The sequence below is a fragment of the Ranitomeya variabilis genome, chromosome 4, assembly GCF_051348905.1.
Source record: "Ranitomeya variabilis isolate aRanVar5 chromosome 4, aRanVar5.hap1, whole genome shotgun sequence".
NCBI lineage: Eukaryota > Metazoa > Chordata > Amphibia > Anura > Dendrobatidae > Ranitomeya > Ranitomeya variabilis.
Window position 1 is genome coordinate 377,407,005 of NC_135235.1, and position 15,941 is coordinate 377,422,945.

General features: G+C 46.2%; 1 protein-coding gene across 2 annotated transcripts in view; it reads left to right on the forward strand.

Annotated features, from left to right (window-relative positions):
• The window catches only part of CHUK (component of inhibitor of nuclear factor kappa B kinase complex), a 192,203-nt gene that overhangs the window by 55,925 nt on the left and 120,337 nt on the right, over window positions 1-15,941 (forward strand). For both annotated transcript variants that reach the window (XM_077250778.1, XM_077250779.1), the window contains one exon: window positions 8,965-9,079. In XM_077250778.1, the coding sequence (XP_077106893.1) occupies window positions 8,965-9,079 (115 nt within the window). The remainder of the gene's footprint in view (window positions 1-8,964; window positions 9,080-15,941) is intronic.

A 15,941-nucleotide genomic window follows, 5' to 3' on the forward strand; every position in this document is an offset into this window, starting at 1 on the left:
CGGGATGTACAATTGTTGGCAGATCTGGACAATGTCCCAGAAACAACTACTTTCTCTGCCTATGGGAACTTCGCTTTTATATTCACATGCAGCAAAACGCCCCCCTCTTTCACATGTTTAGTAGGTGGGGACATTTATGATCTTTTGCTAATAAAGGTGCGGAATTGGGTGGACCATTAGGGTATGTGTACACGTTGCAGATTCCCTGTGGATCCGAAGCGTTTTTTCCCGCTACGAAACGCTACAGATCCGCAAGTGATTTGCAGTACAATGTAAATCAATGGGGTGAAAAAATGCTGTGCTAATGGTTCGGAAAATTCCGCACTGAAAACGCAGCCGATTCAAAAAAGGACCATGTCAAGTCTTTGTGCGGCTCTGCAGCATTTCTGCACCCATTAACTTCTATTGATTCAGTCAAATCTGCAGCAAAACCGCAGGATCTGTTCAAGTGTAAAAAAAAAAAAAAACCATACACAGTACATTAAACATACAGTACATACTCACCAATCACCTAGTCCCCAACGCCATCAATGTAAAACAAAATGTAAAACTAATAAACCAAAAGTATACTCCCTGATCCGCAGTAATCCATGTAATAACGAGTGTCCCGTGAAGAGCTGTCACATCGGCAGATGTGACCGCTCTCGAGGGACTCCGGGATACAATGACTGAAGGTATCCTTCCGCGCTGTATCCCTCCGCCGCTGTGAGTACAGTATAAGTCATACTATCACTTGCAGCACCGCTGCGTTGGAAAATTCTCACGCAGCAGTGCTGTAAAGTGAGAGCAATGAACCCTCAGTGATAACACGGCAGGAGACATTGTCTCGCTGAAGGCCTATAGAGCAGTCTCATAATAATAATCTTTATATAGCGCCAACATATTCCGCAGCGTTTTACAGCTTAACAGTTTGAAACACAACAGTCATAAGTAACAACGTTAACAATACAATAATTAAAGCACAGTAAGACAACCCTGCTCGTGAGAGCTTACAATCTACAATGAGGTGGGAGAGATACAAAGTACAGGTGTGTATTTACAATGATGTATTTACAATGATGGTCCAGCCATCTTCAGGGAGTGGGGGATAGATGGAAGTAGTGAATGGGCTACACACAAACATAAAATGACTTTTATTAAAATGTGATAGGCCGCTCTGAACAAATATGTTTTGAGGGAGCGCCTAAAACTATGCAAATTGTGAATGGTCCTAATATCTTGGGGTAGAGCATTCCAGAGGATTGGCGCAGCACGGGAGAAGTCTTGGAGTCAGGAGTGGGAGGTACGGATTAGAGCAGAGGTTAGTCGAAAGTCATTTGCAGAGCGCAGAGGTCGGTTAGGCTGATAGACAGAAATGAGGGAGGAGATGTAAGGGGGTGCTGCACTGTGAAGAGCTTTGTGGGTGAGAACAAGTACTTTGAATTGGATTCTATAATGAATGGGCAGCCAGTGTAACGACTGGCAAAGAGCGGACACGTCCGAGTAACGATTAGCTAGATAGACAACCCTGGCTGCTGCATTAAGGATAGACTGGAGAGGGGAAAGTCGAGTAAGGGGGAGACTTATTAATAGAGCGTTGCAGTAGTCCAGGCGGGAGTGGATCAGGGCGACAGTGAGGGTTTTTGTTGTTTCCATAGTGAGAAAAGGGCAGATTCTAGAGATGTTCTTTAGGTGTAAGCGTCACGAGCGGGCAAGAGATTGTATATGGGATGTGAAGGAGAGATCAGGGTGTTATTATGGTGCCACCCACGGAGAGGGAAAAGTCAGGTTTAGGGAGGTTAGTAGATGGTGAGAGTAGAAGTTCCGTTTTGGAGAGGTTGAGTTTCAGATAGAGCGGACATGATGTCGGAGACTGCGGACAGACAGTCACTGGTGTTCTGTAGTACAGCGGGAGTAAGGTCAGGGGATGACGTGTATAGTTGTGTGTTGTTGGCATAAAAATGGTACTGAAAGCCAAATCTGCTGATGGTCTGTCCAATTGGGGCCGTGTAGAGAGAGAAGAGAAGGGGGCCAATGACTGAGCCCTGAAGTACCCAGACAGTGAGAGGAAGAGGAGACGAAGTGGAGCCAGAGAACAGAACACTGAAGGAGCGGTCAGAAAGATAGGAGGAGAACCAGGAGAGAGCAGTGTCCTTAATGCCTAGTGACTGGAGCCTAGAGAGTAGGAGAGGGTGGTCAATAGTGTCGAAAGCTGCAGAAAGATCGAGAAGAATGAGCAGAGAGTGATCACCGTTACATTTTGCTGTCAGAAGGTCGTTGGTCACTTTGATGAGTGCAGTTTCTGTCGACTGTAGGGGGTGGAAGCCGGACTGTGAATGGTCTAGGAGGGAGTGAATGGAGAGGTAATGGGTAAGGCGGGAGTAGACTAGGCACTCCAAGAGTTTAGAGATGAAGGGGAGGTTGGAGACCGGTCTGTAGTTATTTGTGCAGGATGGGTCGAGGGCGGGTTTCTTTAGTAACGGAATAATGATAGTGTTTGAAGGAGGATGGGAAAATGCCTGAGGAGAGTGCGAGATTAAAGATTGTAGTTAGGTGAGTAGTGACGACTGGAGAGAGAGACTGGAGGAGATGAGAGGGAATTGGGTCGGTAGTGCATGTAGTCGGACGAGAAGGAGAGGAGCCTGGAGACTTCTTCTGTGATGGGATCAAATTTGGAGAGTGAGCCAGGGGAGATGCAGGGAGGGATGGGAGTCACCGAACTTGGTGATTGGGAGCGGATTTCCTGACGGATATTGTCTATTTTCTCTATAAAGTGGGAGGCCAGGTCATCAGCACAAATGTCTGATAGGGGCTTGTGCTTTTGGCCTGAGGAGGGAGTGAAAGTTGTCAAAAAGTTTCTTGGGGTTGTTGGATAGTGAGGAGATCAAGGTGGTGAAATAGGTCTGTTTGGCGAGGTGAAGGGCAGAGTTATAGGTTTTTAACATAAATTTGAAGTGTATGAAGTCTTCTGGTGTGCGAGTTTTCCTCCATAAGTGTTCAGCACTCCTAGAGCATTGCTGGGGAAATCGGGTTTGCGATGTGAGCCGGGGCTGTTTTACTCTGTTTGGAGGTTCTGATTGTGAGGGGAGCTACTTGGTCCAGGGTGCTTCTAAGAGTGTCATTGTAGTGATGTACCACCAGATCAGGACAGGAAAAAGAGGAGATTGGGGACAGTGATGAGTGTAAGGAGTCTGAAAGTGTATGAGGGTTAATGGCTTGTAGATTTCTGACTGAATGGTAGGTAGGAGTGTGCTGGGGTGGGCGAGGATTTGTGAGTGTGAAGGAGAGAATGTTGTGGTCAGAGGGGAAGCTTTGAGCTATTTAGGTAGGAGAGTGAACACAGCCGGACAAAGACCAGGTCAAGGGTGTTACCGTCCTTGTGTGTCTCCATCCTTGTGTGTCTCAGTGGCTGAGAGCTGTGAGAGGCCGAGCGAAGTGGCTAGTAATAGAAGCTGGGATGCAGATGTTGAAGTGGGGCTTTTTATGGGGATGTTGAAGTCTCCCAGGATAAGGATTGGGAGTTCTGAGGACATGAAGTGCGGCAGCCAGGCAGAGAAATAGTCCAGGAAGTGGGTGGGTGAGCCTGGGGGCCGGTATATGACCGCTACTCTGGGGGAGAGGGGGACGGAAGAGCCTGATGTTGTGGACCTCAAAAGAAGGGAATGAGAGTGATGGCGCTGGGGGGATGACCTGGAAGGTGCATTATGGAGAGAGGAGTGTGCCGTCTCCATCACCAGGTCTGTTTGTGGGTCTCAGGGAATAGGAGAATTGCAGGCATCCATGGGAATTGGCAGCAGGGGAGACAGTGTCAGAATCCTGGATGCAAGTTTCAGTGAGGGTCAATAGATTTAGAGAGTTGTTCAGAAAGTAGTTGTGCAGGAAGGGAAGCTTGTCACATACAGACCGTGGATTCTACAGGGCACAATTAAAAGAAAGAGGTAAGGGAGTGCAAGTAATATTAATAAGGTTAGAATGGTTTTGATGTGAGGTAGGGTAGCGGTTGAGGTTGTGGGATGGTGAACCAGGGTTGGGCGAGATGTCTCCCGAAATCAGTAGGAGTAGGAAGATAAAAAGCAAAAAGTTTTTAGAATTGTAAGAAGTTTTTTTTTGTGCAGTGTGTTTGGGCAGGATGGGCTGAGGTTTTTCAGGAAGGTGAGAAGTGCATGATTTGTGATGGAGGGGGGATGGGGCCGTGAATGTGGATTGCAAGGGAACACAGGAGGATAGGAATAAAGCACATGAATAGAAGGGAGAGCAGAGTGTGGGTTACCTGACTCCTGCCCTGACTAACTGCCATGGAATAACTGCCCTTTAACTTGATGCTTGTCTAATACGATGCTTTGCTGAATGCATGCGACCCCACACATGCGTGCACCCCTAAGAATGAATCTAAAATTATAGGCCCCAAGTGCAGGGAGAGGACAGCGGGATTATGGGAGCTGGTTAGTTATAAATTAGGGATAGCTGCTATTATACCCCACCCCTGAATCGTACATTAATTTGCGCATACCATCCGATACCGAAAGTGAAAAATATGGTGCCGTCACTTCCGGTTACTGTGCATCTCACTGTGTGGAACTCAGCATGATTACATCTGATATGTGTTCCAGCTGCTGAAGTGCACCGCTGCGATCCCCGCCGAAACTACGCTGTTTAACCAGGTGATCAATGGGGTATGCAAGTTTTTTTTTTTTAGCCCCCAATTGGCTGAAAAGGTTCTTTCTTTAAACAATGACTGACGTCACATGCCAAGGACGGGCTATGTTTGGGAAAGGGATTAAAGAGGGCCATGACTGCCGGCTGCTCGTTACTGACCTTAGGCAATGACACAACTGGTCACCTCTACTGATAGGGACCCGGCCACTGCAGGGTCTATTATGATAACGGACACTTATCTCTATACTTACTCTATTACTTATCGGCTTTAATATAATTAAACTCCCCTGATGAATCCCCGAGACTGGGGAGGAAACGCGTATTGAGCCTTGTACCTTACATTTTGTGGATGGTTGATTGTCCTTAACAGGGTTCACTTGGGGCCTCTCCTTGTTAGGACAAGAGTACTACAAGGGGCAGAACAGGAAGTATAGTAAAACTTCATACCCCCTACCCCTCGCTCCCTCCCCTTTTCTTGGGACCTATATATTGAGAGAAGGTATTGAGGAGGAACCACCTGTGGATTTTTGTCCGTTCCTATGGGTGAGATCAAACCAATTTTTATATTTGAGCACTGGTTTGCACGAGCACTGGTTTGCCCGAGCACTTTATCTATGTGGTATTTGTGTCATGTTCTTATGTCCATTTCATTTTAACCATTAAAAGTTAAGTTTTATCATACTATTGAAAGGCTCTCTGAGCTATACTCTAAAATCTGGAGCTAAAACAAAATTTCTGTAGTAAAAATGTAATGTAATTTTTTCTTCATTGCCCACTGGTATAAAATTCTATGACACACCTGTGGTGTCAGTATGCTCACTGTACCTCTGGATGAATTCATTGAGGGGTCTAATTTTGTAAAATCTGGTCAATTATGGGCACCTCATGGTCTCAAACCATTCCAGCAATATCTGAACTCCAGAATGGTGCTCCTTCGCTTATGAGCTTTCCACTGTGCCTCAAAAGTAGTTTTCAACCACATATGGGGTATATGTGTACTTGCGAGAAATTGCGCAACAAATTGTATGGTGCCCTTTTTCTCCTATTACCCCTTTTCAAAATAAAAAAAACTTGGGGCGAAAGTAACATTTTAGTTGAAAAAATGGTAATTTTTCATTGACTCGGCCTAATGTTACACAATTTTGGGAATCGCCTGAAGAATAAAAATGCACCCCTAGATGAATTCCTCAAGAGATGTAGTTTACAAAATAGGGTTATTTGTTGGGGCTTCTGCCGTTTTAGCATGTCAGATGTGACACTGCATCCGCAATCTATTCCAGCCAAAATTGTGTTCCAGCATTCAATTGGCACTTCTTCCCATCCAAGGCATGCTGTGTGTCCAAACAGTAGTTTTCCATCACATGTAGGGTATCTGCCTACTCAGGAGAAATCACACAAAATATTTTGAGGTCCCATTGTCTCCTATTTTCTTTGGTGAAAATGAAATGTCTGGAGCAAAAGTAACAATTTTATGGGAAAAATGTATTGTTTCATTTTCACAGCTTAATGTTATAAAATTCTGTGCAGCACCTTTCTGTTCAAAATGCTCACTACAACTCTAAATAAGTGCCTTTGTGGGGTGTAGTTTACAAAATGGAGTCACATGTGGAGGTTTCCACTGTTTAGGAACCTTACGGGCTCTGCAAATGCGACATGTCATACTCTATCTATTCCAGCCTATTTTGTGCTCGAAAAGTCAAATGGTTCTCCTTCCTTTGTGAGTCTTGCCGAGCACTGAAACTGTAGTTTTTCACCACATATGGGGTGTCTTATCGGAGAGCTCAGGAGAAACTGCAAAACAAATTGTTTGGTTCATTTTTTCCTGTTTTCCTTTTGAAAATGCTAATTTTGGAGCTGAATCTATATTTTGGGGGAAAAAGTAAAACTTTAAATTTTTTGCTTCCACATTTCCTTATTTCTGGTGACGCCCCTAAAAAGTTAATCTACTGTATATACTCGAGTATAAGCCGACCCCCCCTAATTTTGCCACAAAAAACTGGGAAAACCTAATGACTCAAGTATAAGCCTAGGGTGGGAAATGCAGCAGCTACCGGTAAATGTCAAAAGTAAAAATAGATACCAATAAAAGTAAAATTGATTGAGACATCAGTAGGTTAAGTGTTTTTGAATATCCATATTGAATCAGGAGCCCCATATAATGCTGCATAAAGTTTATGATGGCCCCATAAGATGCTCCATATTAAAATATGCCCCATATAATCCTGCATAAAGGTTAATAATGGCCCCATAAGATGCTCTATACAGACACTTGCCCCATATAATGCTGAACAAACGTTAATTATGGCCCCATAAGATGCTCCATAAAGATATTTGCCCCATATAGTGCTGCACAAACGTTATGGCCCCATAAGATGCTCCATACAGACACTTGCCCCATATAGTGCTGCACAAACGTTGATTATGGCCCCCATTCAGACACTTGCCCCATATAGTAGTGCTTCACAAACGTTGATTATGGCCCCATAAAGACACTTGCCCCATATAGTGCTGCACAAACGTTATAGCCCCATAAGATGCTCCATACAGACACTTGCCCCATTTGCTGTTGCTGCGATAAAAAAACAAAATCATATGCTCACCTCTCCATCGCTCAGGCCCCGGCACTTTCAATATTCACCTGACTTCGTTCCGGCGCCGCTCCATCTTCAGCGTCTTCTGCACTGACGTTCAGGCAGAGGGCGCGCACTAACCACATCATCACGCCCTCTGACCTGAGCGTCACTGCTGAAGACGGAGCGGCGCCCGGAACGGGGAGCAGGTGAATTCTGTTTACTGGACCCAAAGGAAAACCCGTATGTGGTAGATAACCTCCAGATTCCATGGGACTTCAGGATTGCTTATGCCTTTCATCCGTCAGTGATGATTCCAGCAGTCGTGAAAAAGATCAGACGAGAGTGATTCCGATTGCCCCTTTGTGGCCAAAAAGACCATGGTTTTTCCTACTAAGAGTAATGTCATTTTTAGATCCATGGATTCTGCCGGAGATCCCGGACCTTCATATGTAGGGGCCAATATTGCACACTCAACTGAAGGGATTCTATCTAGCAGCGTGGAATTTGAAAGGACAATACTGAGTAACAAGGAGTATTTGCCAGGGGTAGTTTCCACCTTGCTAAGAAATAGAAAACCCATAAAACCGAAAATTTGTGGTAGGACATGGGAAAAAAATCCTGGTGTTTTTAGGGAAGCCATTGGGTCAAAAGCCTCCAATTGGTCCCATCCTAGAGTTCCCTCAGACAGGGCTTGAACTAGGGTTGGCTACTAATGCCCTTAAGGTCTATGTATCAGCTTTACGGGCATTATATAGTTGTAACCTTGTGGCCAATCGATGGATATCAAGATTCATAAAATCCTGTGGTAGGGCTAGGCCAGTCCCAGTCCTTAGAGTCCTCACATGGGATCTGAACCTTGTACTAGAGGCTCTGACCAAAGAATTGCTTGAACCTGTGCAGGAGTTGTCAGACAAAAATCTTACACTCAAACCAATGATATTAGTAGCGTTATCGTCAGCCCGAAAGGTTGAATGACTTACAGGCCCTTTCTACGAACCCTCCTTATACACAGATATGAGGATAGTCATATTAATATCTGATCTGTCTTATCTTCCTAAGGTAGCATTGAAATTTCTTCAGTCAAAAGATCATCCTGCCCTTTTTCTGTAATAACTCTGAAGAATTCAGGGGAGGAGAAATTTTATAATGTTGACGTCAAAATGGCACTGTTACAATATATATCTATGACTAGCCAGTGGAGGAAAGCCCAGTCCCTGATTATAGCCTTCCGTGGCAATAGGAAGGGTTATGATGTTACAAAAGGCATCATTGCCACATGGATTAGGGAGACAATTAGTTTAGCCTACTTTGCTAGTGGTGCTCCAATCCCTAACTGTATCAAGGCTCATTCCACCTGAGCTGTGGCAACCTCCTGGCAGAGAACATGGAAGTATCGATTGATAAAATGTCTAAGGCCGCTACCTGGCTCTGACCATCCTTCTTCTTTAGACATTATAGATTGCATCTATCCTCTGCTGACTTAACCTTTTGATAGAAGGGTGCTGCAACCGGTGGTCCCTCCCTAAGGTGTTTCAACTCTCCAAAAATCTCTCAGGTGTGCATTCGTGAGTGAATGGAAAACACCAAGGTTACCTACCTGTTCTTTTATTATCTGCCGATGTAATACAGAGAGAGGTCAGGAACTCAGGAGTAGGGTGCTCTTGATCGTCCAAAGCTCTTCTGGGACATTAGGTGTACTTTTATTTTGATCCTTACAGTATTGCAAAAACTGATGTTTTCTTTTGTTTTTTTGCAGGTTGAATCATCCAAATGTTGTAAAAGCATGTGAGGTGCCACCTGAGATGGATATTATGGTGAATTCGGTGCCACATTTGGCAATGGAGTACTGTTCTGGAGGAGACTTGCGAAAAGTATGTAAAAATCTGTACAGAATTAAGAAAAATAAACCTTGTGCCATGCTATAGTTTATACTGTCACGCTGGTAGGTGTGGACCCACTGCGCCACAGGCCAGGCTTACCCTTGAGGGGCATAAATAAGCTGCTACCTGGTCTTCACTAGAGCTTCTAATGGTGAAGTTAGGCTTGAGCTGTAGGTAGCTGCCATGTACCATTTCAGAGCAGTCCCGAATACTGCAGCAGCTGACCCCAAGGGTCAGGGATGCAGGTACGGACTTGGAGTGTCAGGCAAGACAGGGTCTGAATTACTGGTAGTATGTACACTGGTGTTTTCAGACAGACCGCTTTCAGGTGTAAGTTGTGACAGGACAAGTTCGAGACCAGGTTTAGGTACAGACTGTTCGGGTTCTAACAGACTAGTGGGCTAAGGACACACTAGGCAATGAAGTTACTCTGGCACCTCCCTACAGGGGAGGGTGCCTTAAATAACTATTGCCTCCCAGCTATAGGCTGGGGGCATTTCCACAGTGCACGCCACTCCTGTAAGAAGCGGGGAGTGTGCGCCCTAAGCACGTTGCTGGGGAACATGCACAACGTGCGCGAACCCTGGGAACAGGAAGCCACGGCGGAGGCCGGAGCAGAAGATGCCACCGAGCGGCCCTGACAATGAGGATGTCGGCGTTCACTTCACATACCGTCTATAGTTGATTGAAATTTAAATAGTACTGTCGCCAGTTAGGTGCTGCGTGCTTTTATTTATAGAGGTGGTTCGCTACAATGTATAATGCGTCCTTTCAACTGAAACCTTTTAAATAAGTATTTTTAATAAATACACTGAAAAATAGTGGACTGCACCTCCAAAAATCATACATTGATCTTATGCCGCTAGGCAAAAATGTATATAACTCAACATGCGGTTCTTAGTTTAACATTCTGATCAGACTGTATGAAGCCCACTGCCAACGTCACGGCAAACCTCGTAGTGGGTCCCTATCACCCAAACGGAGCTGAGCCATGCGCCGACCACCGCCACAGCTTCAATGCATCGGCAGCGCAGATGGCCCAGTGTCTCCAGACCGCGCCGCGTCACCAGCACAAAACCACAATATCAATTAACAATTTAAGGGATGTCTCTCCAGAAACACGAGCTGGGTACAATATATGCGGGCGCTACAATATATGGGGAATTTAGACTGTACGGGGGGGAGGGGGGGGGCACAATGTATGGGCACTAAACTGGCAGACTTGCAATTCTTTAGATTAAAGCGTAGCATGGATGTTACAAAATAGTCACTGCAGCTTTACATTAATTCATTGAGGGGTGCAGTTCCTAAAATGAGGTCACTTTTGTGATTTTTTTTTTTTTTTTCCTGGTGTTCTGTCACTTTAGGGGCTCCACAAATGTTGGCTTCAAATAGCGCTCCTTCCTTGTCAGCCCTCACAAGGAATCACCGCATTCGGGACAAATTGCGCAACAAATTGTGGGGTTCAGTTTCACCTATTAACCCTTGTGCAACTAACTGACAAATTTGCTGCTAAAAAAAAGTTACATTTTTACCAATAAAATATTATATTTCTACGGTCAAAATACTCACTACACCCCTAGATTAATTCCTTAACAGTGAAGTTTCCAGTATGAGGTATGGGTGTTTCTGCTTCTTTGGCACCTTAGGGCCTCTTAAAATGCAACATGGTGTACAAATTTGCGTTCCAAAAATTAAATAGTGCTTTTTGCTTTCCAAGTTTTGCCATGTGCCCAGACATTAGTGTTTGACCACATATAGGAAATCACTGTGTTCTGAGGAAATTGCATAACAAATTGAGGTCCATTTTCTCCTATCACCCCTAGTGTAGTTTATAAATTTGGTGTTAAAGGGAACCTGTCAAAGGCGTTTTTTACTAAAAGAGCCACCCTGTGCAGCAGTAATGCTGCATTCTTACAAGGTGGCTCTTTTAGTTCTGGTTGCTGTAACTACCGAAATAATCAGTTTTGTAATTTGTCCCAAATACCTTTCTTCAGTCAAGGAGGCAGGCGTTTCCCCCCCTGCTGCAGACGCCACACAGCCGTCACTCAAATCTTCTTTGCGCCGGGCGCCGCCTCCTCCTCACCGCTGTTTTGAAATGAGCCGGCGCCTGCGCTCTTTTCTCCTGCCTTGGGCAGGCGCAGTGAGCGCTGCCCGTCTGTCCTCATATGCAGTCTAGCTGACTGCGCCTGTGCGGCCGCCCTGCCTGTGAATCCCAGCCCCCCAGTGTCTTCTGATTTATTCTCACTGCGGGGCTGGGATTCACAGGCAGGGCGGCCGCACAGAGGATGGGCAGCGCTCACTGCGCCTGCCCAAGGCAGGAGAAAAGCACGCAGGCGCCGGCTCATTTCAAAACAGCGGTGAGGAGGCGGCACCCGGGGCCAAGAAGATTTGAGTGACGGCTGTGTGGCGTCTGCAGCAGGGGGGAAAGGCCTGCCTCCTTGACTGAAGAAAAGGTATTTAGGAGAAATTACAAAACTGATTATTTTGGCAGTTACAGCAACCAGAACTAAAAGAGCCACCTTGTCAGAATGCAGCATTACTGCTGCACAAGGTGGCTCTTTTAGTTAAAAACGCCTGGGGGGGTGACAGGTTCCCTTTAAAACAGTATTTTAGAGAGAAAATGTAATTTCATGTTTTAATATATTAACCCCTTTATCCCATATGATGTACTATCCCGTCAAGGTGACCTGGGACTTAATACCCAGTGACGAGATAGTACATCATGCTATTTAATGCGACATCGCAACTTAAGTCCGCGGTGATCGCATTAAATTTCCAACACCATCTCGCCTCACGGAAGATGGCCTCGGCATCCTGGGATATGGTGCCGCCCCCCAAGCCTCTCGATTGCTGTGATTGGCTGTTCAACTGAACAGCCAATCGCAGCGTTTCTCATTGTTTCAGCCAAGCAGATTGGCTGAAACAATGAGGTCCCAGGCTAGGATCAAGTACCGGTGTACTCAATCCTAGGCTGGTGCCTGGCAACTCCAGGTGCCGGCAAAAAACCCCCCTGATTGGCGCGATCACCGATCGTATTGATATCGCCAATCGCAGGGCGCAGCAGCGGTATTACCGCGCTGTGCCCTGCTTGTACCGGCCTGGATCGGTGCTGTAATAGCACCGATCCTAGGCCAGAGCCTAGGACAGGACAGGCCCTGCAGGGCCTGCAGGAGCTGATTGGCGCGATCGATGTTATCGACGATCGCGCCAATCACAGGGCACAGCGGCGGTCACGTTGTGACCGCTGTGTGCCCTGCTGGTGACCTGGCTGTGAGCGATCCTAGGCAGTTGCCATGGTCACCAGATCCTGCAGGGATTGGTGGGATCGATGTGATCATTCCATTCCACCAATGACAGCTCACAGCAGCGGTGTGACCGCTCTGTGACCTGCCTGTGACCTGTCTGACTGCGCTGCAGGGGTCCTCACTCTAGCTGAGGATCCCTTCAGAGCGGTCACACAGCCAGATCTCCTCTTGCTGGGCCTTGTGGTGCTACAGAAGCCTGTAACACCACAAACCCTGCTTTAGAAAAAAAAGAAGACAGAAGAAAGAAGACAGACTACAACGGTAAGTGTTATCCCTGATCCCTACCCGATCTCTCTTCATCCCCCCTTCCCCATCCCCTTTTTTACTCCCCTCCATCCCTCTTTGCGCCACCTCCGTGCGCACGTTTAGCAGCCTCCGAGCGTTGATTGGTGACGCAGTTCACCGAACACTCGTTCTCGCTTTTTTTCCTCAGCCCCCTTTGCGCCAACTCCGTAAACATCCCGCCGCTGCCAAACTTTGATAAGTGACGCAATTCACTTATCAGAGCTTGTGCCTGCCGGTTTCCTTTTTTTTTTTTTTTTTTTTTTTTTTTTACCCCTTCCCCTTTGCACCACACTTGTGCACACACCCAGCAGCCGCCGAACTTTGATAAGTGACGCGGTTCACTTATCAAAGCTCTCGCGCCTGCAATTTTGTTTTTTTTTGTTTGTTTGTTTTTTTCCACATCCCGTTTGCACACCCAGCAGCCGCCGAACTTTGATAAGTGATTCAGTTCACTTATCAGAGCTAGTGCCTGCTGTTTTAGGCTTTTCTTTTCGCAGGTATTTTTTTCCCTATTTGCTTTTTTTTTCCTTTAGTTTTTTCTTTTCAGAATAGTTTGCACCAAACACTATCCCCCCACACGTACACCGTTACCAATAAAGTACACCCAAGCGCCATACTCACAAAAAAAGTCCCGTTCTTCCCAACGGCGCTATTCATTGGTGGAGGCATATTCTTTCCTTGCCTCCGACACTGATAGCGAGGGAGAGTATCCCACTTTATTTTTTTGATGCTTCCTCATCCTCTTCCCCCTCTCATCTTCCTCCTCCGGTCCCGCAGAACCGCCACGCAGACGTTAGCAGGACAGAAGATGAGGCAGTGCCCATCATTGATGAAGATGAAACAGCACCCACCATTGCTGTAGACGAACCAGCGCACCCCACTGTGGACCCCATATGGACCTCGCCGCCTGAAAATTACGAGCCACTGATTCCTGATTTTGTGGCAGAATCAGGAATCAAGTTTGACACCACCAGCCTCACAGAACTAGACTTTTTCAAAGTCTTTTTCTCTGAGGCTTCTATTAACCTCATGGTGGAGCAAGCTAATTTGTATCCTCATCAATTTTTGGAACAAAACTCAGGTTCATCATATTCTAACTGGTTTCCTGTAGACGCAGTTGAAATGATGCAGTTTTGGGGCCTGGTCCTTCACATGGGGATCCTGAAGAAGCCACAACTTCGGCAATGTTGGAGTGTTGATATTTTATATAACACTTCAGTGTTCCGAATGGTTATGACCCAGATGCGTTTTGAGGCCATCCATAAGTTCCTGCATTATAACGATAATGCATAGTGTCCCGCACGAGATGACCCTAACTTTGACCGTCTGTTCAAAGTTCGGCCGGTCATTGAACACTTCAACAAAGTTTGCTGAAGTGTACGTGCCTCAAAGGGACATCTGCGTGGATGAGTCCTTAATTCATTTTAAGGGGCGGCTCGGATTCCGTCAGTACCTGCCCAGCAAGAGGGCCAGGTATGGAATCAAACTCTACAAGCTGTGTGAGAGTACCTCAGGGTACACCTACAGCTTTAGAGTCTACGAAGGGAAGGACACCAGGATTGAACCGCCTAAGTGTCCTCAAGTCCTGGGAGTGAGTGTGAAAATTGTGTGGGATTTGGTGCATCCACTGCTGGATGAAGGTTATCACCTCTATACCGATAACTTTTACACCAGCATCCCACTCTACAAATCCCTCTCTGCGCAAGGTACCGCAGCCTGCGGTACTGTCCTCAAAAATCAGAGAGGCCTCCCGAAGACGCTACTTGGGCAGATGCTCAGAAAAGGTGAGAGCAAAGCCCAATGTAGCGACCACCTGCTGGTGGTCAAGGACAAGAGGGTTGTCCTTCTATTGACCACCATACACGGTGATGGCAGCGCCCTCAGCACTGTACAGGGTACCTCTACAGAGGTCAGCAAACCGACCTGTGTACTGGGGCACAACAAAAACATGGGGGGCGTTGATCTCTCCGATCAACTCTTCCAACCGTACAGTGCTTTGAGAAAGGCCAGGGTGTGGTACAAATAGCTGGCCGTGCACATTGTACAAATGGCAATGCTCAACGCTTTCCTGCTGTCACGATGTGCGCGCCACACCGATACGTCGTACCTCATTTCCAGGAGGTAGTAGTTAAGGCCCTGATGTTTGGCACTCCGGAAGGAGCGGGCCCCAGTACCTCTGGAACTGAAGGTGCTCGTATCATACCAGGTCAGCATTTTCTGGGGGTTGCCCCGCCAACTGGAAGAAAAGGTAAGCCGCAAAAAAGGTGCAGAGTGTGCTACAAAAGGGGAATACGCAAGGACACCATCTATCAATGCGACACCTGCCCCGACAAACCTGGCCTGTGTATGAAGGATTGCTTTAAATTGTACCACACCTCCATGCAATGCTAATTTACTTTACAGGAAACAGTTTAGTTCCAAAGGGGGCACATTTATGTAAGTTCTTTTGGGGGTCTACTTTCCAAAATGATGTCACTTGTGGGTTTTTATTCCTGTTTAGGCACATCAGGGGCTCTTGAAACGGAACATGACGCCCGCAGACCATTCCATCAAAGTCTGCGTTCCAAAACGTCAGTACTTCCCTTTCGAGCACCAACGTGTGCCCAAACAGTTTTTTCCCACATATGGGGTACCAGAGTACTCAGAACAAATTGGACAACAACATTTGAGGTCCAATTTTTCCTGTTACCCTTGGGAAAATAAAAAAGTGGGGACTAGAAAATCATTTTTGTGGAGAAAAAAAAATATAGATTTTTTTCACACCCGGGCATTATAAACTTTAGTGAAGCCCTGGGGTTTCAAAGTGCTCATCACACATCTAGATAAGTTCCTTAGGGGGTCTAGTTTCCAAAATGGGGTCACTTGTGGGGGGGTTTCCACTGTTTAGGCACATCAGAGGCTCGTCAAACGTGACATGGCGTCCGATCGCAGTTCCATCCATTTTTAGGTTGAAAAAAATCAAACGACGCTCCTTTCCTTCAGAGCCCTGCCGTGTGCCAAAACAGTGGTTCCCCCTCACATATGGGGTATCAGCGTACTCAGGACAAATTGGACAACAACTTTCGAAGTCCAATTTCTCCTTTTATCCTTGGGAAAATAAAAAAATTGTTGCTAAATATCATTTTCGTGACTAAAAAGTTAAATTTTCATTTTTTCCTTCCACATTGCTTCTGCTCCTGTGAAGCACCTGAAGGGTTAATAAACTTCTTGAATGCGGTTTTGATCAGCTTGAGGGGTGCAGTTTTTAGAATGGTGTCACT